This window comes from Myripristis murdjan, chromosome 17 (assembly GCF_902150065.1).
Source record: "Myripristis murdjan chromosome 17, fMyrMur1.1, whole genome shotgun sequence".
Taxonomy (NCBI): domain Eukaryota; kingdom Metazoa; phylum Chordata; class Actinopteri; order Holocentriformes; family Holocentridae; genus Myripristis; species Myripristis murdjan.
The window spans coordinates 33,681,426-33,708,486 of NC_043996.1; the positions used below are offsets into that span (position 1 = coordinate 33,681,426).

The 27,061-nt window shown below is 41.8% G+C and overlaps 1 protein-coding gene across 1 annotated transcript; it reads right to left on the minus strand.

Annotated features, from left to right (window-relative positions):
• Positions 1–1,263: 1,263 nt before the first annotated feature.
• On the minus strand, positions 1,264–17,620 carry LOC115375386 (uncharacterized). The gene is made up of 6 exons (XM_030074792.1): positions 17,563–17,620; positions 17,042–17,319; positions 16,330–16,575; positions 13,328–13,391; positions 4,526–4,756; positions 1,264–1,292 (listed from the first exon to the last, which is right to left on the minus strand). Exons 1-6 carry the CDS (start codon positions 17,603–17,605, stop codon positions 1,264–1,266), a joined length of 891 nt encoding a protein of 296 aa, XP_029930652.1. The 5' UTR covers positions 17,606–17,620.
• Positions 17,621–27,061: the final 9,441 nt, after the last annotated feature.

Genomic DNA, 27,061 nt, shown 5'->3' on the forward strand with positions numbered 1-27,061 from the left:
AGTTGATTGGCAGTTTCAGTCAGTCAATAGATGGTGTAATAATACCATTTCCAGATACCATCATATTTGTCTAGTGGGCATTTGTTTAAAAGAATCATTGACTCTTTGACTCACCAGTAAATGTATGTATAAACAGGAGTGAGCAGACTGACACTGAGAGCAGCATCTTTGATGGAAAACCAGAGTGATTTTAAACCTGAAGTTTCTGAAGTGTGCAGTGTTTGTGACCCTGACAGCCTCACCCCTCCCAGCTGTACAAGAAGTACCTCCTTTCATTATATGCATGACAGCACTGAGCAGAGTGAGGTTTTGGGTTTTTGTTCACTTACTTTGGCACAGAATTTCCTTTCATGTGAACTTCCTGAAGCAGGATCCAAAATGAACTTTTTGACTCACCTACTAATGGCCGGTAAACTGAGGAGTTTTACCAACCAAAACTATGAGTTTCCAACCTTTAAACAGCATCATGCATTATTTACATACTGTGCTTCTGAGTTTTGTATTTTATCCAGGAGGAGGCTCCTTTTTTGTGTTTTGGTGTTTTTGAGGTGGCCCCTGGAGTCTTTCAGGAAGTAACAGGGGTTCTTGAGGACATTCAAAGGGTCAAGGGTCATCCAGGGACATTCTTGAGGACTTTCCTAGAGGTTTGTGGCGCTCCTTATGGATTTTGTATTTGTTTTGTAGCGTGTTCATGTTTTTCTAAGGACAGTACTTGAGGCTTGATATGGTAGTAAGGATTTGTAAGGGTATTCAAAGAGTGTTTCAGGGGGTCCATGAGGAGGTGCCAGTGCTCCTTTAGGGGCGCTAACGGTCATACAGGGAGCTCAGTGGCTCTTGAGGACATTTCTGGAGGTTTGAGAAGGTGCAAGTGATTCTTAATGATGTTTCTTTAGGGTTTTCTCTAAGATTTCTTGTGTGTTTCTTGTGTCTAGGTGCCAGGGGCTCTCAAGAGTGTTTTAATGTTTGTGTTGGGATTCATGGTTTCTTCAGGTTTGTTTCCTCTTAGAGGTTTGAGGAGAGACACAAAGGGTTTTTAGGGGTGTTCAAGGAATGTTGTGGTGGTCTTTGAAGAGGCTCCAGGAATCCTTCAGGAGGTCGTACCTATGGTATATTTCATGAGGTTTTTAAAATTTTAATGTACACCCACACGTGCAGGATGATGTCACTTGTTTTACAAGAAGCAGAAGTCATATGAGGTCATTTCATGGGGACTTAAAGGGTGTGAGGGGTCATCTAGGGAGGTTGTTAAGGATTAAGGGTGTTTCAGTGGTTGTGTAGGGGGTTCATGGCAGCTGGTACACATAAAAAACACAGCAATATAAACCTGACCCTGTGCTGTCACACCAAATCACTTTCTAGCCACCTGGCCGATGACTCCAATTCATATACCCACATTTGTCAGGTAAATGCTTCAAATTTTGGACCCTGGCCTGAAATATTGCTCACTGAACAGAACAGGCATGGGGAGTTGGTTCTTTGTGGATGAAAAGAGGATGAAGAAAAAGCCTCAAACTTTTGAACAAATGATTTTCCAGCATTAATAGTTAAATGTGAAGTTGAGCTCCTCTGAGGTATCTTGTCTTTGTTCCTCATGGACGAACAGCAGTCACAGCTTCAAAAGGAAACTTCACACTTTGGCGACCCCAAGTGGCAGAGTGAGATAACTGAGTTTTTGAACTTTTAATTTCACACTCGGACATCATGGAATGTGACACTAGCAGTGTTGGGAAATGTTACTTTTTAAAGTAACTGATTACATTATAGTGTTACTGCCATTTAAAGTAACTTGTTAGGATATAGCAACAGTCATTCAGAAAGTGCTGAGTTTGAATATTAACAGTGAGAATAAAACCATAATGTTCAGGAGAATCTGTTTTATTTAAGTCAGGGGAGGTTTAACAGTTTTATGCGTCAACCTGTTTTTTTTTTTTTGTTTTTTTTAATCATTATCTCAATTTTCATTAATTCCACAGAGAGATGTACGAAACCATTGGCCTCTCTTTCATGATTTTGTAATTTGAAATAATTACAGTGTATAAATGGAGTAATGTGGTGGGTTCTGTGGACACATGATGGCGCTGTGGAGAAATTTGGATTGTGTGTGACCACCAGTAGCGTTTTTAGGCACGGGCGAAGCGGGCAGCCGCCCGGGCGGCATATTTTCATGTCACGTGGGGGGCGGCATGAGAGCAAAAAAAAAAAAAATCATCCTCGCTGCAAAGCAGTTTTCTATTACCGTATTCATCTCAATATAAGACAATATTTTTTCCATTGAAAATGCCCTGAAAAAACGCCCTCGTCTAATATTGGGGTGTAAGCAAATACACATGTATTGTGCTTGCATATAAACCAGTAGGTAGGCTTGCCTGATGCCGCAATTACCGGCGAATGGCCGCATTGCGCAGTCAATAATCAACCATGTTGTCTGTGTCATTGTCCGTTGTGCTGCTGCAGCCGCGTATGAACAAAAGTTGATTTATAATGAGAGGATGGCAGTATGTGTGCCACCTCTGTGTCACCTGTCAGATCCGGCAGACCTGACCGGGTGGGCGCGGCACCTGTAGGCATCAAGCCGGTGCCGCGACCGGCCCGCCTGATGCTGACCGGTGGCTTTTTTTTTTATGCAAACAAGATTTTGTCCATATAAAAAGTATTTTTCCAAAAAAGGTATTTGTGTAGGTGTTGGCGCCCCTGCTCTGGGAGGGGCGCGTCTAGCCGCCAGAGGGGCACCGATAGCGGCCGTTATCGCTTGGAAGTTTTCGCCGCGTGCGCGCGCGCGCGCGCGCGCACGCACGCGCAGCTAGAACAGTAGGGCGCAAGGCAGTAATTTCGCCCAGGGCGGCAACATGGGCAGAACCGCCACTGGTGACCACTGAGCCCGTTTGTATGAGCAGAAAGGACCAACAGCACAGACACCATTTTAGATGTAAGAATGGGTTGTGTTTGTGTGATAAGAAGCAATGTATCCTCTGTGTGCTGTGCAGATGTGTTATCTTCTGCTGTTGGCTGTCAGGTTTTTGTACAGAGACTGTGTGTTTCCTGTCACTGTGGGCCTCACAGCACAGTAGTACAGAGCAGAGTGTGTCACTGCAGCAGAGGAGATCTCCAGATCCATTTGGGTTTTCTCTTCATTCACTTTAAAAGACAGTACAGAGTTTGGATCTGGTTCTGATGATACTGCACTTGTTCCTGAGTGAGAGAGGAGCAGCTGTGGTGGTTTTCCTGGATCTTGACGATACCAGAAGAAGTAATCGTCATATGCTGCAGTTTTGGAGTAGTTGTATGACAGAGTAATTTTGCTGCCTTCCAAACTGAACTCTTCAGTCTTGATTGCAGTGAGATCTTGACAGTGAACATCTGCCAACATAGATGTGACTCATATTAATGGATTTAAACAATAATCCAGAATACATTTGACACACTGGGTTGAACCAACTCAACACAACCAGACTGTAAGTTTCATTCGTGGGAATATTTTTCATACTACATTCACTAGTATACCAAATTATTTAAAACATGGCTTACCTTCAATGATACACATGAACAACAGAAAGTAAAATGAAAACATGTTGAATGACAGAAGAACAAAGTGTAAAATGAAGAGCTGCTAGTTCCCTGGTGTTTCTGTAGCTTCCTGTCACTATTCAGCCCCTTGTGTTTCCTGATGGTTCCTCCCCTTCAAATGCCATTGCTGCTGTCATGGGCGTTTTTAAAGTTCTCCAGAGGTTTTTGTACGGAGACTGTGTGTTTCCTGTCACTGTGGGCTGCACAGCACAGTAGTACAGAGCAGAGTCTGTCACTTCAGCTGAGGAGATCTCCAGATCCACACCACGCTTGTCTTGAGACATTTTAGTAGAAATCCTTGGGTCTGATTTGAGAAACTCTTCTGAATCTTGATATCCTGCAATAGACAGGAGGAATTCTGGTGGTTTTCCTGGATCTTGACAATACCACAGGAAGTAATCAGTACCAGTTGCTTTTTCTGAATATTTGTATGACAGAGTAACTTTGCTGCCTTCCAAACTGAACTCTTCATCCTTGACAGGAGTGAGATCTCCACAATCAGCATCTGCAAAAACAGATTTGACTCACAGTCATGGATTTAATCAATGAACCAGATTACATTTGACATACTGGGTTAATCAGCTGCAACCAAACCAGACTCATGAAGAATTAGTTTCATCTGACATTTTGTTTGTCTACCAAGTGATTTGAAGTGTGTCTTACCTTTAATAATACACACCAGAAACAGAAAGTAAAATGACAACATGTTGAATGACAGAAGAACAAAGTGTAAAATGAAGAGCTGCTAGTTCCCTGGTCTTTCTGTAGCTTCCTGTCACTATTCAGCCCCTTGTGTTTCCTGATGGTTCCTCCCCTTCAGATGCCATTGCTGCTGTCATGGGCGTTTTTAAAGTTCTCCAGAGGTTTTTGTACAGAGACTGTGTGTTTCCTGTCACTGTGGGCTGCAGAGCACAGTAGTACAGAGCAGAGTGTGTCACTGCAGTGGAAGGGATCTCCATACTAACACGCTTCTCTTGTTTGTCAATGTGAGCTGAGAAACCAGGAACAGCTTCATGGACAGATCCTCCTTCTGTGATGTAGAGCAGGAACTCTGGTCTGGATCTCGGGTATTGACGGTACCACTGGATATTGTTGATGCTCCCATCATATTTGCAGGTGAAGGTGATGTTTCCTCCCTCTACAACATGTTCTTCAGTAGCTTCTGGGTTTATGCTGTTCCCTGAGGCCATGGCTGAAAAATCAATGGGATTCATCTCAGTCACACCAGAGCTTTGAAGTCAGGCAAAATGTCTGCTATATCCACTGTAAGTTAAAAAAGACTTTGATGACAGGTGTATAACTCACCTATAAAGTTTGCTGAAAGCAAACAGACATAAAGCAACATGTCTTTGGTGTGAAAGCCAGAAGGATGGAAGTCATGAGCCTCTCTGCTGCACAGCCCCTCCCCTTGTAATCCAGCAATTTGGAGTTGTAGTTGTAAAATATGTTTGCTCTGTGGGCAGTAATGCTATTGGCTGAGGTAACCCTGAACGGGCGGAGTCAAAAAAAATAGCATTTTTATAGAATACACACGAGTAAACTGGCCGCCATGGATGATAATGAAAAAATGTTTTCTTCCTTCCTGTCTTTCGGACTTTTTTCAAATATGTTTTGAGTTTTTCAACAAATCCACCCAAACTCCTGGATTATTTCATTTACATAAAGTAATGTTAGACATGAAGCATTCAATCACCGTTTTCACTGTGAATATGGAAAAGGAATTTGTGAATATAATATTTCATACGATTTGTGCTGTGTACTCAAAGGTTTATATGTATGATAACATTTCTGTATTTCTATAGAACATTTCTATACGAATTTGATATTTCCCTTTTTCCTTTTTATTCCTAATATAAAATTGTACACCCAACACTACTATTTTAACTTGACTGATTTTAAGAGTTTGTGTCATTTCAATCAATCAATCTTTATTAATTGAGCACTTTTCATATATAAAATGAAGCACAAAGTGCTACATTTTCTGTACATTTCTGCTGTGAAAATTAACTGTAAGACAACAGACTGTTGGAAGTCCATAGTATTTGTCTCCCTCTAGTGTTTATTGCAGAGTATTTGTTTGCCTTTGCATTCTGGATTTCTGCACCAAAGGTTTTTGTATTGAGCTTTGGTGTTTCCTGTCACTGTGGGCTTCACAGCACAGTAGTACAGAGCAGAGTGTGTCACTGCAGCAGAGGAGATCTCCAGATCCATTTGGGTTTGCTCTTCATTCACTTTAAAAGACAGTCCAGAGTTTGCTTTTGGTGGCACTAATTTTGAACCTGATCCTGAGTGAGAGAGGAGCAGCTGTGGTGGTTTTCCTGGATCTTGTCGATACCAGAAGATGTAATCATTACCAGCTGCTTTCTCTGAATATTTGTATGACAGAGTAACGTTGCTGCCTTCCAAACTGAACTCTTCATCCTCGACAGGAGTGAGATCTCCACAATCAGCATCTGCAAAAACAGATTTGACTGTCAGTCATGGATTTAATCAATGAACCAGATTACATTTGACATACTGGGTTAATCAGCTGCAACCAAACCAGACTCATGAAGAATTAGTTTCATCTGACATTTTGTTTGTATACCAAGTGATTTGAAGTGTGTCTTACCTTCAATAATACACACCAGTAACAGGAAGTAAAATGACAACATGTTGAATGAAAGAAGAACAAAGTGTAAAATGAAGAGCTGCTAGTTCCCTGGTCTTTCTGTAGCTTCCTCTCACTATTCAGCCCCTTGTGTTTCCTGATGGTTCCTCCCCTTCAAATGCCATTGCTGCTGTCATGGGCGTTTTTAAAGTTCTCCAGAGGTTTTTGTACAGAGACTGTGTGTTTCCTGTCACTGTGGGCTGCACAGCACAGTAGTACAGAGCAGAGTCTGTCACTTCAGCTGAGGAGATCTCCAGATCCACTCCATTTCTCTTCTGGTTCAGTTGAACAGACAGTCGAGGGATTGGAGTTTTTGCTCCCACTACATCAGGAGTTGTTGTGTCTGTGATCAGGAGAAGGAACTGAGGAGCTGATCCAGGATACTGTCGATACCACTGGAGACTTTGAGCTTTAATTGAATAGTTACAGGATAGAGTGACGCTGCGGTCCTGAGATGAATACACTTCAGCTCTGATGGCAGTAATATCATCTGCAAATGTGTCACCTGTTGAAGGAAAAACATACATGGAGAGTTTAGTTTCAAAATCATTCATTCATGACTTGCTGCTGATTTCTTTGTCTTGAGCTTGTACATACAAAAGACACTGAATAGTGAAATCCAGGTTCAAAGAAAAACTAAATCCGGATTATAGTTTTTAATTGACCTTGTTGTGTTCCAGTTTGTCTTGTGAAAACCTTTACGTACCTCCAAGAGCTGACAGGAGTAAAAGTGCAAAGTGTATTGCCATGGTTAGAGAGCAGAATGTGGAATATGTTTCTGTTCAATGAGGTGTGTCTGCTTTTATGAGCTGTGGTTGGTCTGATGTTCACAGCTGGGAAGAAAACAGCTCTCTGCCATGCAGCCTCCTCTGCAGTCAGTAGGAGGAGCTACACATCCACTCATCCTGGACCTGAAGCCGTTTCCATGGTGACACGATGGGAAAAGATGGAGGTCTGTTTCATACATCAACAGTTTCACAGCTTTTTTACAACAACAAAATCTTTTAACATCTTCAAAACATGTTTTTATTTTTTGTTCAAAGAGCTCACCAGTGCAGGGAATATTCTGATTTAGTGATGATTTTCCACGTCTGTGAATGTGAACAGGACTTGCGTTTGGAGACGCCCATACATGTTGAACAGAGAGAAAAGGGAAACTCCATGGAGGACCATAATGTCCACATCTTGGATAGAGAGGACAGATGGTTGGACAGAGGAGAGAAGGAAGCGATCTCTGTCAAGACAGAGAAACCATCTGTCAACAGAGGAGGAGGTCTCAGACACCATCTGCCTCCAACCTACAACGCTGTACTGTCACCCTTCACAGGAAGTTCAACCACACACCCTTGACCTCTTGTGATCCCAACGACCACCATTCACTCCTGGAAGACTCTAACCAGAGTCCTTCACTCCTGAAGTCAGGTGACTCCACCAACACTAACGTCGGTCATCACAACAGGTAGGAGCACTAACGCTCCAGTAGTTTCAACCACCTGGACAACGTCCCCACACAGGTTAAATACCTGGGACTCCCCACCAGTCTGTTAGAACTGAAGAAGCCTCTTGGATGAGAAGTCAAACGTCTTCAAGAATCTACAGTCCAGCTGATCTCAGTTCAACCGTACTTGGATAACTGTGACCTGGATGACTGAGATCCTACACAGACGTTGCATTTAATGTTTCTGTGGAGAAATAGATACCGGGCAGGATGACAGCAGTTTGTTATCTGATGATTTGAAGCAGAATTCAGTTGTTGGTGTTGTTTTGATGCCACGCTACTGGAAATTGTTTCTGCAGTTGTTTTTTCCCCAAAAACACGACTGCAAGCACACTGAATGTTTTCCAGAAAGTTAAACCAAAGTAAAAGAATTTGACTTCATAACAATGAGCATACAGTTCAATCAATACATTTCACACCCATTAATATAATATGTAGGATGAGCAGCATGAAATCTAACTGAAACAAACGTTTTGTTTTGTTAAAAAAAAAAATCATGAACAACAAATAATATATATATATAAAAAAAAAAATCAAAACAAACAGGATAACAAACTGCAGAATGCACAAAACAGAACAACATTTAAAGGATTGATGGAGTGAAATTTATTTAAAAGTGAGATTTTATTCTTATGAAGTATTTAAAAAGAAAATAGTTGAGTTGGCAATTCTTGTGTCCTAAAAATCCAGAATCACTGATTCGCAGTAAATGTACAGTAAAGCGTCCAGGTCAAATACTTAAACTATTTTGATGTATGTATGGATGGATGGATGGATGGATGGATGGATGGATGGATGTGTGGATGGAAGGATGGATGGATGGATGGATGGATGGATGGATGGATGGATGAACCCCACACTGGTAAATTCTTGTGTTCCAGCAGCAGGTTGTCCAGTCATTGAGCAGGAGTGATGGTCGACTTCACAAAATATACCTCTGAACATGAGGAGACGTCTGTGTCTTTAGAGAAATTAGAAAAACACAAGTAACAAAATAAATGAAGTTTATAATTTAGTGTATAAAATACACTAAATTATATCTACAGAATATCTATAGAGTTTCACTGTTGAACATTGGCGGCTGGTGGATTTTTTTCCAGGTAGGGCTACATGAAAAAAAAAAAAAAAAAAAAAAAATCAAGCAAACATGTAAGGTATCATACCAGTATATTTATGTCAATGAAAGGCGTTTTTAATTTTCACAGCTGAATGTTGTAATGAAATTATAGATATTATAATATAACTAAACAGTCTAATACAATAACACTATGTCATAATAAGTTACTATTATTATATTCAGTTAGCCAAGCCTTTTCAGTAAACCAGCTCCTACAAAGTGACCTGGTATATCGTCTTCCTCTGTCCTTTGATTCCTGTGTAATTTTGATATCAGGTTGATCATGTCCGAGCTCTTTCATTCTTTGCTTTGCTTGCGCTCTTCTTCTCTCAGATGGTGTATTGTGCAGGGATTTAACTGAATTTTCTTTTTCCTTTATGAATTTACTGTCTGTTTACTTTTCACTCACGACGCTCGTCATCTTCTTCTCTCTACTCTTCATTCATTTGTGATGGCAGGTGTGCCGGTATGTCAGTTTCACCTATGAGGTTTACACGTTGCTGCCCCCAAGAGGTTGGTGGTGTGTATTATTCTGTACACCCACGACTGCAACCCCCGAGATGGAGAGAAGTCTATTGTGAAGTTCGCGGATGAGACCACCCTCATCGGCCGGATTTCCAAAAAAATTTTCATATTGGGAGGAAATCAACCATCGTGCAGAATGGTGCACAGACAACAACCTTCTGCTCGACGTCAGCAAAACCAAAGAGCTGATAGTTGATTTTAGAAAAAAGGAGGCAAAGTCACACAACCCTGTCTACATCAATGGAGCTGAGGTGGAGCAAGTGAGCAGTTTTAAGTTCCTGGGAATCAACATAACAGAGAACCTGACATGGACTTCACATATCTCTGCCCAGGTTAAAAAAGCTCAGAAACGGCTGTATTTCTTAAGGAAACTTAAGAAAGCAAAATTCCCACGCCAAGTTCTTGTCAGCTTCTACAAAGGAGCGATTGAAAGCATCCTGACTGGAAACATCACAAACTGGCATGGGATGTGCACGGCCCAGGACAGGAAGACTCTGCAACGAGTGATTAAAACTGCCCAAAACATCACTGGCACCCATCTACCAAGCATCAGTGATATCGGGGAGGTGAGGTGAGATCCTAAAAGACAACACCCACCCCAGCCACAGCCTGTTCACCTGCTGCCGTCAGGAAAAAGATACAGAAGTATCCGCGGCCGTACCACCAGACTACAGAGCAGCTTCTTCCCTCAGGCTGTGAGACTACTGAATGCACCATCTGCACTCCTCCATGTTTAATAATTTTATTTTCTATACAATCAATTAATCAATCAAGAGGGAAACACACTTTAATTTCATTATTCAACCTGTTGTATAATGACAAATAAACTTCCTTGTATCCTTGTATCCTTGTATTAGCTTGGGCAAAGGAAAAATGCACCTAAGGCAGCTCCTATCTCTTGTATTGAAGAGGAGCGTAATGCGCATGTCCAACTCAAATGAGAGTCAAGCATAAAGATCCTTGTGCCCAAACAGGTGACAGTCAGGAACCTATCAGGAACTTTAGACAACGTGGAACATTTTACACCAACGTTTTGTTGCAGATTATACATTTTACTAACTGGTCACTAACTATATAATATTCAACTTGCTGGATTGGTCATTTAAAATATACCAAAGGATATATTTCAAAGTAGTTTTTATTCAGGTCTACTGCAGGATGTTGGGAGTGGTGGGGCGGCGCCCTAGCGCCCTCTATTGGCCGGCCACCACTGCTGTTGAACCTTTGCATCGACAATATGTTTAGTGAAATGTATCTTAAAAATACCTATTGAATAGAATATAACATAAAAATATCATATATATGTTAAAACACATGAGTGTAAAACACATGAGTGTAAAATGATAATAAACTACTAGTATAAAATATACCACAGCTTGATTAATGTGGTTTTCATTAGACAGTCTGTTTGTAGCCTCATCCAGCTGATTAGTCATTGCTGTGTTTTTGCTGAGCATGTGAGTCCTCCCACAGTGTTTGATTAGCAGCTGGAACCACAGTGGCTCTGATAAAGCATGAGTTCCCACAATCCATCTGATATGAAGCTGTGCTTTGAATTCCACTTCCCTCCTCTTTGAAGAATAGTGAGATATCTGTGTTCAGGTTTTTGTACAGCCTCTTGTAGACTTTCTATCACTGTGTGTCTAGAGCACAGTAGTAGAGAGCTGTGTCTGCCAGGGTTAGGCCTGTTATGGTGAGTTCAGTGGATGAGTCGCTTGTTCTGGATCCATAACGATTATTAGGAATATGTTCATGAGTGTTGCCTTTGGCTCCTTTCAAGAGTATAAACTGAGGAGCCTGCTCAGACTGATGTCTGTACCAGTGAAGGTAAATTTGACGATAACTTGTTTGATAGGTGCAGGTGAGTGTGACAGATTGCCGCTCTGTCCCACTGACTTCATCTTGTACAGGAGAGATGTCGTCTGCAGCTGTTAGCCCTGGAAAAAGTGGAGAAAATCAAGCCATTAGACTAACATTGTCCATGAGGCTGAGAGGAGAAGACAGTGGAAAATGTCCAGTGTCCAGTGTTCCTCTATGGCCAGCAGCAGCTCAAGTGTTGAGAGAGTTGACTGGAGCTGAGATCACAACATGACTAGTTTGTGCATGACTGCTTGACACAGACATGTAGATGAGTGTGGCTTTTCACTGCCTGCTGTCTGATGTCAGCCTGTAGCATACAGGGAGTTATCTCCAAGCTAACAAATGACAGCAGATATGCCATGTTCTGCTCCTGTGGAATCTGCACATCAACAACAAATAGAGCTTGATGAGCTGGAGAAAGCTTTCTATATTGCTAGAAACAGGTGGATCAAAGTGTGATGCTGTCTATCATACCAAAGAGAAGTGCAGCAAGAATAATCCACAGCCAGTGTTCCATCTCTACAACAAGGTCTAAAGCAACAGGAGAAACTAGCTGATGTTCAGCATTCAGTGTGAGAGTTGTTCTCTTCATGGCAGCAGTTTTTAATGACAGAATGGTCCAACAGGGCAACAACAGAGCAACGCCTGCTGGGTCATGTCGCCCTCTAGTGGAGGAGGAAAGTTCAACTCATGTTTTGAGAGGGGAAACTTGCTGGTATCTGCTGGGTTTGTGTAGACAAGAGGTTGACTTTGGAGAAATTGTCATTTTCTACACTTTGTACCACTGACCATGTTTGTGTGATGAGGAATCATCGATTGAGCAGACACTCCACGTGTACACAACAACTTGTTGGGTTCATTTGTGGTGCAGCAACGCCTCTGCAAGTCATTTTCTGTGGTGGATTTGATCAGTAAATAAGTAAGATTACCTTTTAAAACTGAGGGTTTCACTCAGACAAGAATCCTGAATGAATGCATTTTGAAATAACTTGATAACACAAGAAAATGTCTCCTACGGCTCTGTGTTTGCAGTGTAGTGTAGCTTCTGCTGTTGGCTGTCAGGTTTTTGTACAGAGACTGTGTGTTTCCTGTCACTGTGGGCTGCACAGCACAGTAGTACAGAGCAGAGTGTGTCACTGCAGCAGAGGAGATCTCCAGATCCACACCACGCTTGTCTTCAGTCAGTTTAGTAGAAATCCGTGGGTCTGATTCGAGAGTCTTCTCTGAGTTTTCAAATCCTATGATCATTAGGAGATATTCTGGTGTTTTTCCTGGATATTGTTGATACCAGAAGAAGTAATCATTATATCCTGCAGTTTTGTTGTATTTGTATGACAGAGTAACTTTGCTGCCTTCTAAACTGAACTCTTCTTTCTTGACTGGAGTGAGATCTTCACAGCTGACACCTGAAGGAAGAGATAACTGTTACTTCTTGGTTCTTGACATTTTTAGCAGTAAAATAACGTCAGTGGAATGTGAATGTTTTTTTGAAAATGTTGTTTGACATACCTGACAGTATGGTCAGAAACAAAGGTGAAAACACACTGAAGCTCAGAGCCACCATCTTAAAAACCAAGTCTTTCATGTTTTAAACACCACTATGGAAATTCCTTTTTCTTCTTTTCTACTTTGACAGTTAAAGTCTTTGTTCAGTCTGTCCTTCCCCTCGTACTGATGAAGCTCTTTAACCACTTGTTCACTCTGAGCAACTTGTTTCATGTGATGCTCTGTTCTCACCATTTGTAGGCGGGGCCAGAGGCTCCAGCTTTGGAGATATTGTGTTTTGCACAGATAGTTTTCATCAGTGAAATCATGAATTGTTCAAGATCTTCCTTTTTGTAATTGACATGGTGTTGATGAATTGACATCACTAGGTTATTGGGCATAATAGTTGACAACAGAAAGAACAAAAATTTGTAACAGAAGCTGAATATCGACCACAAAAATTAATACAACTTTTCTCCAGAAATATTTTGATACATATTCTGATGCATTAAAAAAAAAAAAAAAAAAAAAATTATAGATCACTGAATGTTTTGAATGACTTTGTGTAAAATTCTTGATGTATTTCCATTGGCCAGTTGTAACTACTCATGACAACAAGTATTGGTACATTGGTACTTTTTCTTCAGGACCTTCAAGCGTTGAGCCTGATACTCGGCTGAAACGAGTATCCGCTACGGATAAAGCACTTTTGACGAGTACGAGTATTATACGAGTAATCTGAGTCAATATTCGTGCTCGTGATGAATGAAACTGCTGACCATGTCCACATTGTGTGATGGGCCAGTCACACACAGCGCCCAACCCCTACACACACACACACACACACACACACACACACACACAGTGACCACCTCTCTGTCACCCTCTCAGGTGTGAAAGCTCACGTCGCGTCTCTCTTCAGTAGCTTCAGGTTTTTTCCAGCTCGCTCTTCTCTCGGTCTGTAGTCACTGATAGACAGTAAAGTTTCTGCTAAACTTGCTTGGTAACAGACGCACTGCTATGGAGCAGAGTTAGGTTAGGAAATAATACACTCGATATCTCACACCAACACCATCTCCAGTTTCAGTAGTACGAGCGCCTTTGAACGTGAGTTTTCCTGTGAAAAGGCACTGAATCACGTCCTTTACTGAGCTGCCAAAACCCTGAAGAACAACCCGCCTCGACAGAGCTCCAGAGTTAAGGTTGTTCCACACCGGTATGCGGGGCGAAATAGTGGAACGAAAGTGGGAAACAACTCATTGGCGACAATTTCGCCTTTAACTATTCACACCAGTCAGCGATGTGAATGTGCATATTGCGAAATATGAATCCCACCGCGAGCAGGAGAGCGTTCTGACAGGAATAAAACATGGAGTCAACTTCGTCCTCCGATGAGGACCTTGTCATTATTGAACTGTTTACCCGTCCAAAGAGGAGATTTTGGGTACATCCGTTTTTACAGAGCAGGGATAGAGAAGAATCCCACCTGCTGATACAGGAATTAAAATTGTATCATGACCATTTCCGAACTTATTTTCGGATGTCTGAGGGACAATCCGAGACTCTCCTGGGTTTGCTGGCACCACATCCAGAGAGACAGAGAACCAACTATCAGGATCCCACTGACCCAGAGCAGAGCCTGGCTGTCTGTGTGAGGCAGGCTGTCAGAATATTTTAGTGGGCAGCTCCTGAGGAGAAACGCTGCCTCTCCTGCAGGCACTGACCTCATGTTGTTGTTGGGAATGGAGGCTGCTGATTGGCTGCTGCAGTTTGTTCGCCTAGAAAAATCGAGCTTGTTGCGAAAAATAAATCTCTCGCATTTCGACTTTTCGTATTTCTCATTCTATGTGCAAGTACTTATTGCATGTTATGAGTTTGGAAAAATACAAAATATTTGCACGAAAATAACGCCGTTGGTGTGTAAGGACCTTTAGTGTGAAACCATGTGGCAGAACCCGACGCCCGGCACTGGGATTCAGGACCTGTCAGACTTGATCCAGCCTTATGGAGTCACCCCTTCCCCTCCAGTCTTTACGTGTTGCACCAATTTAAGGCCCTGGTCCTGTTACTAAAGCTACGTCTGACAGCGCTTCTTCATTATGGGGTTTGCAGGAGGATGGGGCCTGTTGTTACGGGCCCCCGCCCCCCCCGCATTCCCCATGCTATTGCAAGGGTCCGGTAACTGTTAATTATTTAGGGTTTTTTGATTCAAAGTACGGAGGAGTTGCCTCCTCCTAACACACACACACAAACACACTGTTACATTCATACACACACTCTCAAACTCACTCACCCACACACACATATACATGCACAGACTCCCTGTTACAACCCTAAGGATGGGAATTGTCTAGGGAATTAAGGGAAGCAACAAAAGTGGTTGTACAGGCATATACAGCCGTTTATTTGTAGTAACTCAGGGTAAATAAAAAGGCACAAGAGGGAAATACAGGGCAATGGATACACACAAAAGACACAACACTAGCCTGCTCTATAACAAAAGAAATACTAACCTACCTGGTCCGCCATTCAGCTTTTCTTGAAAACAGCTGAAGGCGTAAACAAAAAGAGCCTACCTGGGCTACCCTAAACTTACCTGCTTAAAACACATTTACATATAGGCCACCACTCAAAACCCGAACACAACAGAAAAATAAAGGATCAGTGGCTAAGAAAACAAAACTGATGGCAAAATAATTTCCAACAACTAACAAAACAAAGGCTGCTTTTCCATCAGGTGGTGGTACCTGGTAGCAGGTCCCATTTTAGGACCCACTCAGCCGGGGTTCCAAGCGAGCTGAGTCGAGCTGAAAATGTGACATAAACGCCGTGCAGGCCACTGATTGGACAGGGAGTGACGACACATGAGGGCGACTCCTGCACGAAAACCAAACCCAACATTTAAAAAACAAAACAAACAAACAAACAAACAAAAAAAAACGGCAGCAGCGATTCTGCACATTGATCATCACTGAAGTTGGCAAAGTCGGAAAATGGCAAGCAAACCGGTACCGGTGAAGAGGTGGAGACTTTTCTGAGCTTGGTGGCCCAAAGAATCCAGAGGGAGCTGGACGGTGCGCCGCCTTGCTGTGACGACTCCACCCACGGCGAGGTGGGACTCAACTGTAATGGAAAACCACCCAAACTGTGCCGAGGCGAGAAGAGTCGAGTTGAGTAGAGTCGAGCTGAGTAGGTACTAGTGGAAAAGAGCCAAAAATGGCTTCTGGGCAGAAAAGACAAAATGCCTCCCTGATAGAAACAACTCAAAATGGTTCGGGGGTTAGGGTTAGGGGTTAGGGCTGAATGCGACTCACGTTGTGTCTCTGACTGCCGACACACCGCTCAGGATTTTTTTTTTTTACCATCTGCTCGCTCTTACCAGCTGGTTTTAGATAGAAAGTCAGTTGGAAAAACTTTGCTCGTATTGGACGCGGTGCAGAGTCACAGTCTTAATGGCAGCAGTTTTTAATGACAGAATGGTCCAACAGGGCAACAACAGAGCAACGCCTGCTGGGTCATGTCGCCCTCTAGTGGAGGAGGAAAGTGGAACAGGATGTGGGAAACAGGCTTCCAGCAGCTTGTCAGGTTTTTGTACAGAGACTGTGTGTTTCCTGTCACTGTGGGCTTCACAGCACAGTAGTACAGAGCAGAGTGTGTCACTGCAGCAGAGGAGATCTCCAGATCCACACCACGCTTGTCTTCAGTCAGTTTAGTAGAAATCCTTGAGTCTGATTTGAGGATCTGTGCTGACTTTTCAGTTCCTGTGATCATCAGGAGGAATTCTGGTGGTTTTCCAGGATCTTGTCGATACCAGAAGAAGTAATCACCAACAGTAGTTTTGGAGTAGTTGTATGACAGAGTAACTTTGCTGCCTTCCAAACTGAACTCTTCAGTCTTGATTGGAGTGAGATCTTGACAGTGAACATCTGCCAACACAGATGTGACTCACATTAATGGATTTAAACAATAATCCAGAATACATTTGACACACTGGGTTGAACGACTTCAACACAACCAGACTGTGAGGTTCATTCATGGGAATTTTTTTCATACTACATTTACTTGCACATGAAATTATTTAAAACACGGCTTACCTTCAATGATCCACATGAACAACAGAAAGTAAAATGACATGTTGAATGACAGAAGAACAAAGTGTAAAATGAAGAGCTGCTAGTTCCCTGGTCTTTCTGTAGCTTCCTGTCACTATTCAGCCCCTTGTGTTTCCTGATGGTTCCTCCCCTTCAAATGCCATTGCTGCTGTCATGGGCGTTTTTAAAGTTCTCCAGAGGTTTTTGTACAGAGACTGTGTGTTTCCTGTCACTGTGGGCTTCACAGCACAGTAGTACAGAGCAGAGTCTGTCACTTCAGCTGAGGAGATCTCCAGATCCACACGACTCTGCTCTTGGACGTGTTGGATGCTCAGTCCTGGTATGGGATTATTTACGACTCCTGAGTTTTCCAGAATGAGGAACTGGGGGGCTGATCCAGGATACTGGCGGTACCATAACAGACTGTAAACTTGAGAGCTGCTGTATCTGCAGGAGAGCTTCACTTTACTGCCCTCAGCGGCTTGTTCAGCATCCTTCTCTGGTGTGATGGTGTCTCCAACACTTTGACCTGGAATGAAACGTTTGAGGGAATTCAGTCATCTTGAGTCTAAAAGTCTTTTCAGAGTTACATCAACTCATTCTGTATGCCAGCAACTTTGTTTTGAAAGTTTGTATTTTGTAAAACGTTGTGATAATGTTAGTTCATAAGATGTTCATGTGGTCTGGTGGAAATCTGGTTTAAAGCTGGTGCAAGATGTTTTCCAACAAGTTAACAAACCAAATATGTGAATGTGGTGGAACATGTTCTTACCCCATAACATGCAGAATGAGATCAGTGAGCAGAGAGTCAACATTGCTGACTCAGTGATGTTGAGCAGGAATAATTTTACTGGATGGGACTGACACAAAAGTCTCTTCATCATGTGTTCATGACTGTGCTCCTCCTCTTGACAGGTTTTCCATCACAGTGCATCTGTAGGTTTTTTAGATGAAACCAGTAGGAGGCGCCACAGTCAAAGCAAAATGTGAACTGCAGAATTACCTACTTTGTGCCAGGGCTATAATGAAGATGATGAGAAAATCTGTTGACCAACAAATACTGCAGTAAAGAGGACAGGTAAAACTCTGCTGGTCCACTGTGGCTCCATGGTTGATATGAAGTCTCAGTGAGTTAGAAACTGCTCTTATTGGTCCTTGTCCTACTGAGCATGCTCAGTAAGCACAGATCACAGTGAACAGACTGCACTTCTAAATCTCCAAGAGGAAACCTGTTGTGTGATGCTGCCTCTCCCTGGCTCTGCACAATAAACCCTGGCTCATTTCTAACTGTGGCATCAGTAAAGTGATGAATACAGGATATCATTTTGTTTGACATGTGACAAAATTTCAGTTGTGACTTGAAGTTGGTGTAAGGCACCTGGCAAAAAAGAAGGATCAAATGGTGGTCCATAACACAGAGTCAAGTGTTTGATTTATTTTGAGTTTCACAACCAGGAATGGAATTGCAATGATTTCTTTGGCCTAAAATAATAAAATAGACAACAGCAACAACAAAAAACGTACAAGTATGATAATGTGATGAGTTAAAAAATAAATAAATTGAAATAGAAAAAAAGACCACATTTGTTAAAACTTTTTAAGTGGTTTCTTTGAGTATTGTGTTTTCACTAACATCATTCTGTTAATCAATGATCAAATTTGAAAGACATATTTAGCATGAAACACTAACACTACAATCACAGCCTTTGTTTACTGTTGTTTGTTTTTTGTCAATAAATTTTCACCACACAGCTCACACAATAAAATGATGGAGCAGATGATCATCATGAAGTCAGTATGCTCCAGTATGAATGATGAACAGGAAGGATTGATAGAAATGTTGATTCCATCATCTGTTCTGATGTGTGACTTTGCTGCTCTTGACACATTTTGGATCTTCGTTCTGGATCCAGAGGAAATGTTGTCAGAGTCCAGAAGAATCCAGGAGGAGGAGCAAACCTGATGGTTTGTTTCTCTGGTGTTTTTTTTGTTTTGTTTTGTTTTTTTTTTATCGTATTTGTACCATCATCCAGCTGATTAGTCATTGCTGTGTATTTGCTGAGCATGTGAGTCCTCCCACAGTGTTTCCTTAGCAGCTGGAACCACAGTGGCTCTGATAAAGCATGAGTTCCCACAATCCATCTGATATGAAGCTGTGCTTTGAATTCCACTTCCCTCCTCTTTGAAGAATAGTGAGATATCTGTGTTCAGGTTTTTGTACAGCCTCTTGTAGACTTTCTATCACTGTGTGTCTAGAGCACAGTAGTAGAGAGCTGTGTCTGCCAGGGTTAGGCCTGTTATGGTGAGTTCAGTGGATGTGTCGCTTGTTTTGGATCCATAACGATTATTAGGAATATATTGACCGCTGTAACCTTTGGCTCCTTTCCAGAGTATAAACTGAGGAGCCTGGTCAGACTGATGTTTATACCAGTGAAGGGAAATTCGACTGTAACTAGTTTGATAGGAGCAGGTGAGTGTGACAGATTGCCCCTCTGTCCCACTGACTTCATCTCGTACAGGAGAGATTTCGTCTGCAGCTGTTAGCCCTGGAAAAAGTGGAGAAAATCAAGCCATTAGACTAACATTGTCCATGAGGCTGAGAGGAGAAGACAGTGGAAAATGTCCAGTGTCCAGTGTTACTCTATGGCCAGCAGCAGCTCAAGTGTTGAGATAGTTGACTGGAGCTGAGATCACAACATGACTAGTTTGTGCATGACTGCTTGACACAGACATGTAGATGAGTGTGGCTTTTCACTGCCTGCTGTCTGATGTCAGCCTGTAGCATACAGGGAGTTATCTCCAAGCTAACAAATGACAGCAGATATGCCATGTTCTGCTCCTGTGGAATCTGCACATCAACAACAAATAGAGCTTGATGAGCTGGAGAAAGCTTTCTATATTGCTAGAAACAGGTGGATCAAAGTGTGATGCTGTCTATCATACCAAAGAGAAGTGCAGCAAGAATAATCCACAGCCAGTGTTCCATCTCTACAACAAGGTCTAAAGCAACAGGAGAAACTAGCTGATGTTCAGCATTCAGTGTGAGAGTTGTTCTCTTCATGGCAGCAGTTTTTAATGACAGAATGGTCCAACAGGGCAACAACAGAGCAACGCCTGCTGGGTCATGTCGCCCTCTAGTGGAGGAGGAAAGTGGAACAGGATGTGGGAAACAGGCTTCCAGCAGCTTGTCAGGTTTTTGTACAGAGACTGTGTGTTTCCTGTCACTGTGGGCTTCACAGCACAGTAGTACAGAGCAGAGTGTGTCACTGCAGCAGAGGAGATCTCCAGATCCACACCACGCTTGTCTTCAGACAGTTTGGTAGAAATCCTTGGGTCTGATTTGAGAATCTCTGCTGACTTTTCAATCCCTATGATCATCAAGAGGAATTCTGGTGGTTTTCCTGGATCTTGTCGATACCAGAAGAAGGAATCACTGGCAGTAGCTTCTTTGTGGTATTTGTATGACAGAGTAACTTTGCTGCCTTCCAAACTGAACTCTTCATTCTCGACTGGAGTGAGTTCCTCACAGCTGACACCTAAAGGAAGAGATAACTGTGTTACTTGATGCTCCAAAGGATTTCATCACTTAGTGAATGGAGTTCAAAATGTTCCTGTGTAATGTACCTGTTAGTATGGTCAGAAACAAATGAGTCAGTACACAAATGTGCAGTGACTCCATCTTGAAGAGAGAAATCTGTGATTTGAGTGAGGAAATGGGTTCCTCTTCTTCTTCAGCGTTTCTCTTCTTCACTGACAGTTTGGCTCCTCCTTCAGTCTGTCCCTCCCATCATCTCAACGGCACGTCATGTTTCCCTGCTTTGGTTTTGCTTCTTACAACAATAAATCAATCAATCAATCATTAGTGAGGATAGCCTGAGAGTAGGGTACAATTTATTGATCCTTATTGGTTTTATGCAGTTTTTTCCTCGTGTCCTGTATTTTGTAATTTTACATTTCAGAGGGAACAATATGAATATTCCTTTTTGTCATTCTGATGATTGATGTAATATTTCATATAGTATTGATATCACCACATTTGCATTTATTCATTCCAGGTCTGAGTACTAGATGGCAAAATAATTTACTTTTGTTCAAATTCTTTAATATATCTGATTTTTCAAACGACCTCTTTTAGTCATGATTTCATTTCCAACACAAATATTTATCACCTGAAGGAATTCCTTGTGTCAAAGCCTTGAAGGAGTTGATTAATTTCAATTAAGAAACCTTTGTCATGCATTTTTTTTTTTTTTCCATTATTATTATTTTGGACAAAACACTTTATAGAGATTTAAAAAAATACCTGTATGTGTTGGGTGAGGAACTGTTTCAAAACCTGTTGATTTTTATCTGTATTTTGGAAAACAACCAATAAATGAATGAACCAAATATTGATTTTAATGTGTTGTTGAAACACTGAGTTGATCACATAATCAATCAGTGAAGTTGCACACCATCATTTACTCTTCAGCGCTTTTCCTTAATAAGTTACTCCCAGAATGTGAGGATGATGTGGAATCTGTGACTGTTGTAGCTACAGTGTCTGTCAGGTTTTTGTACAGAGACTGTGTGTTTCCTGTCACTGTGGGCTTCACAGCACAGTAGTACAGAGCAGAGTGTGTCACTGCAGCAGAGGAGATCTCCAGATCCACACCACGCTTGTCTTCAGACAGTTTAGTAGAAATCCTTGGGTCTGATTTGAGGATCTGTGCTGACTTTTCAGTTCCTGTGATCATCAGGAGGAATTCTGGTGGTTTTCCAGGATGTTGTCGATACCAGAAGATGTAATCATAAGATACTGCAGATTTGGAGTAGTTGTATGACAGAGTAACTTTGCTGCCTTCCAAACTGAACTCTTCAGTCTTGATTGGAGTGAGATCTTGACAGTGAACATCTGCCAACATAGATGTGACTCACATTAATGGATTTAAACAATAATCCAGAATACATTTGACACACTGGGTTGAACGACTTCAACACAACCAGACATTAAGTTTCATTCATGGAATTTTTTTCAACCTACATATACTAGTTTATTTAAAACATGGCTTACCTTCAATGATCCACATGAACAACAGAAAGTAAAATGACAACATGTTGAATGACAGAAGAACAAAGTGTAAAATGAAGAGCTGCTAGTTCCCTGGTCTTTCTGTAGTTTCCTGTCACTATTCAGCCCCTTGTGTTTCCTGATGGTTCCTCCCCTTCAAATGCCATTGCTGCTGTCATGGGCGTTTTTAAAGTTCTCCAGAGGTTTTTGTACAGAGACTGTGTGTTTCCTGTCACTGTGGGCTTCACAGCACAGTAGTACAGAGCAGAGTCTGACGGCTGCAGCTTCTGGATCTTCAGAGGAACTGATGTGTCGTTGATTTGAGCATCAAATTTCTCTTTCGGGAACTCTTCAGCATTATCTTCTGTTGCAAAGGTGAAACTTGGGGAAATCATTCACCTCTTGTTTGTACCAGAACAAATAGGGGTTGCTGTCAGTAGTCTCAAATGTACAAGCAAGTGTAAGTGTGTCTCCTTCAGTAGCAATAACATCTCCTCCATGCTGGATCACTCTGTCTTCTCCTTTACACTCTGGGGAAGAACAGAGCATGCAGAGCAAGAAATGAATGAATGAGGATGAATAATGAAAGAAGAAGAAATGCTCAGGTTTCAAGTTACCTTTCCAGAGAGCCAGAATCAGGATGTTTGTCAGCCAGTGTTTCATGTCTGCAGTGAGAGGGGAGGAGAGAGAGGAAGAGCATTGATGCTCTGATGGATCTGGGCCTTCACATCATTGGTCCTTCACCTTCATCTTTTGTTGAGGAAGTCTTGTTTAAATTGTAATCAGTGGCTGTTGAAAGTGGATGGGTGGATATTTCACCTTGGTTCTTCTCCAGAGAAGTTCATGAGGGCTTTAAACCTCTGACCTTTCAGTTATGGGAGAATCTCTTTCACTGCTACCTCCACCAGATTACTCTGCCATTTTCATTCAATCAGAATATTCATCCCTATAATTATATGTTCACTAACATTACTGTTAACAGTTCACTGAAACTTCATAAACAAGAGACTTTACTGTTTTTTGTTTCCTCATGTTTCACATGGTCTGTCAGATTTGGGGATCTGGCAGTGAGTTCTTGATATGATGATGTCACTCTGAGGACAGATGGACTCACTCATGTTTATTTATTTATTTTTTATTTTTTATTTTTTAACTTTGCCTCTTTAATTGCCCGCAAGTGCAACGATTATTGAAATAGATTGGACTGAATCATTTGAATTGAAGTGATCCATAAGTTTCATTCAAAGGAGAAACTGTGCTGATGAGGGAAAACATCGTCAGCGGGCTTTGTAAAATCTAATCTTGAATAAAGGAAACTTTATCAGACAAAAACGTATTCCATCAATTACTGAAGGTAACGTAAGAGCTCAAGGTTTCGCCCACCTGATGTTTACATTAACACTTTATTTTGAAAATTCAGTTTTTCCTCTGCCTTTTTTTTTTTATTAAAGACACAGGAAAAATTAGACACATCACAAGTATTAAAATGACTGTGAGTTATCCTGGAGATGACATGAGCTCCACCACTAGATCACATCCACAACTGTAGTCTCAATAGTCATGGAGATAAAGGACATCCCTGTCAAGTGCCAACATCTAGAAAAATAATGACAATTAAACATTTGTTGAAATTGAATTATATATATTTTATCACTGAGCACCAAGGTAATTACTACACATCAGAGTGATGCTGTCTTAGTTTGTCAGTGCAACATGTCAGTGTGCTGATGTGATAACGCCACTTGGTGGCGCTGTTGTTCAATAGCAGGAGGAACTGAAGTGTGGAAATACTCTGTGAGGACACGACAGGTTTTTGTACAGAGACTGTGCATTTCCTGTCACTGTGGGCTTCACAGCACAGTAGTACAGAGCAGAGTGTGTCACTGCAGCAGAGGAGATCTCCAGATCCACACCACGCTTGTCTTCAGACAGTTTAGTAGAAATCCGTGAGTCTGATTCGAGAGTCTTTTCTGACTTTTCAAATCCTGTGATCATCAGGAGATATTCTGGTGGTTTTCCTGGATCTTGTCGATACCAGAAGAAGTTATAATTTGAAGCAGCAGTTTTGTTGTATTTGTATGACAGAGTAACTTTGCTGCCTTCTAAACTGAACTCTTCATTCTTGACTGGAGTGAGATCTTCACAGCTGACACCTGAAGGAAGAGATAACTGTTACTTCTTGGTTCTTGACATTTTTAGCAGTAAAATAACGTCAGTGGAATGTGAATGTTTTTCTGAAAATGTTGTTTGACATACCTGACAGTATGGTCAGAATCAAAGGTGAAAACACACTGAAGCTCAGAGCCACCATCTTAAAAACCAAGTCTTTCATGTTTTAAACACCACTATGGAAATTCCTTTTTCTTCTTTACTACTTTGACAGTTAAAGTCTTTGTTCAGTCTGTCCTTCCCCTCGTACTGATGAAGCTCTTTAACCACTTGTTCACTCTGAGCAACTTGTTTCATGTGATGCTCTGTTCTCACCATTTGTAGGCGGGGCCAGAGTCTCCAGCTTTGAATATATTGTGTTTTGCAGTTTTCAACAGTGAAATCATGAATTTTTCAAGATCTTCTTTTTTTTTAATTGACATGGTGTTGATGAATTGACATCGCTAGGTTATTGGGCATAATAGTTTACAACAGAAAGAACAAAAACTTGTAACAGAAGCTGAATATCAACCACAAAAATTAATACAACTTTTATCCAGAAATATTTTGATACATATTCTGATGCTTTTTTTTTTTTTTTAAAGAAATTCTAGATCACTGAATGTTTTAAATGGCTTTGTGTAAAATTGTTGATGCATTTCCATTGGCCAGTTGTAACTACTCATGACAACAAATATTGGTACATTGATACTTTTTCTTCAGGACCTTCAAGCGTTGAGCCTGATACTCGGCTGAAACGAGTATCCACTAGGGATAAAGCACTTTTGACGAGTACGAGTATTATACGAGTAATCTGAGTCAGTATTTGTGCTCGTGATGAATAAAACTGCTGACTGTGTCCACGTTGTGTGATGGGCCAGTCACACACAGCGCCCAACCCCTACACACACACACACACACCTTCCCCTCCAGTCTTTATGTGTTGCAACAAATTAAGGCCCTGGTCCTGTTACTAAAGCTACGTCTGACAGCGCTTCTTCATTATGGGGTTTGCAGGAGGATGGGGCCTGTTGTCCCCCCGCATTCCCCATGCTATTGCAAGGGTCCGGTAACTGTTAATTATTTAGGGTTTTTTTGATTCAAAGTACGGAGGAATTGCCTCCTCCTAACACACACACACACAAACACACTGTTACACTGATACACACACTCTCAAACTCACTCACCCACACACACATATACATGCACAGACTCCCTGTTACAACCCTAATGTTGGGAATTGTCTAGGGAATTACAGGAAGCAACAAAAGTGGTTGTACAGGCATATACAGCCGTTTATTTGTAGTAACTCAGGGCAAATAAAAAGGCACAAGAGGGAAATACAGGGCAATGGATACACACAAAAGACACAACACTAGCCTGCTCTATAATAAAAGAAATACTAACCTACCTGGTCCGCCATTCAGCTTTTCTTGAAAACAGCTGAAGACGTAAACCCAACATTTAAAAAACAAAACAAACAACAACAACAACAACAACAACAAAAAAAACGGCAGCAGCGACCGTGCACATTGATCATAACTGAAGTTGGCAAAGTTGGAAAATGGCAAGCAAACCGGTACAGTGGTCCAATGAAGAGGTGGAGACTTTTCTGTGCTTGGTGGCCCAAAGAATCCAGAGGGAGCTGGACGGTGCGCCGCCTTGCTGTGACGACTCCACCCACGGCGAGGTGGGACTCAACTGTAATGGAAAACCACCCAAACCATGTCGAGGCGAGAAGAGTCGAGTTGAGTAGAGTCGAGCCGAGTAGGTACTAGTGGAAAAGAGCCAAAAATGGCTTCTGGGCAGAAAAGACAAAATGCAGTTTTTAATGACAGAATGGTCCAACAGGGCAACAACAGAGCAACGCCTGCTGGGTCATGTCGCCCTCTAGTGGAGGAGGAAAGTGGAATAGGATGTGGGAAACAGGCCTCCAGCAGCTTGTCAGGTTTTTGTACAGAGACTGTGTGTTTCCTGTCACTGTGGGCTTCACAGCACAGTAGTACAGAGCAGAGTGTGTCACTGCAGCAGAGGAGATCTCCAGATCCACACCACGCTTGTCTTCAGACAGTTTAGTAGAAATCCTTGGGTCTGATTTGAGGATCTGTTCTGACTTTTCAGTTCCTGTGATCATCAGGAGGAATTCTGGTGGTTTTCCAGGATATTGTCGATACCAGAAGATGTAATCAAGAGATGCTGCAGATTTGGAGTAGTTGTATGACAGAGTAACTTTGCTGCCTTCCAAACTGAACTCTTCAGTCTTGATTGCAGTGAGATCTTGACAGTGAACATCTGCCAACATAGATGTGACTCACATTAATGGAATTAAACAATAATCCAGAATACATCTGACACACTGGGTTGAACAACTTCAACACAACCAGACTGTGAGGTTCATTCATGGGAATTTTTTTCATACTACATTTACTTGCAATGAAATTATTTAAAACATGGCTTACCTTCAATGATCCACATGAACAACAGAAAGCAAAATGACAACATGTTGAATGACAGAAGAACAAAGTGTAAAATGAAGAGCTGCTAGTTCCCTGGTCTTTCTGTATCTTCCTGTCACTATTCAGCCCCTTGTGTTTCCTGATGGTTCCTCCCCTTCAGATGCCATTGCTGCTGTCATGGGCGTTTTTAAACTTCTCCAGAGGTTTTTGTACAGAGACTGTGTGTTTCCTGTCACTGTGGGCTTCACAGCACAGTAGTACAGAGCAGAGTGTGTCACTGCAGCAGAGGAGATCTTCAGATCCACACCACGCTTGTCTTCAGACAGTTTAGTAGAAATCCTTGGGTCTGATTTGAGAAACTCTGCTGAATCTTTATATCCTGCAATGGATAGGAGGAATTCTGGTGGTTTTCCTGGATCTTGACGATACCAGAAGAAGTAATCAGTACCAGCTGCTTTCTCTGAATATTTGTATGCCAGAGTAATGTTGTTGCCTTCCAAACTGAAAATTTCATCCTCGACAGGAGTGAGATCTCCACAATCAGCATCTGCAAAAACAGATTTGACTCACAGTCATGGATTTAATCACTGAACCAGATTACATTTGACATACTGGGT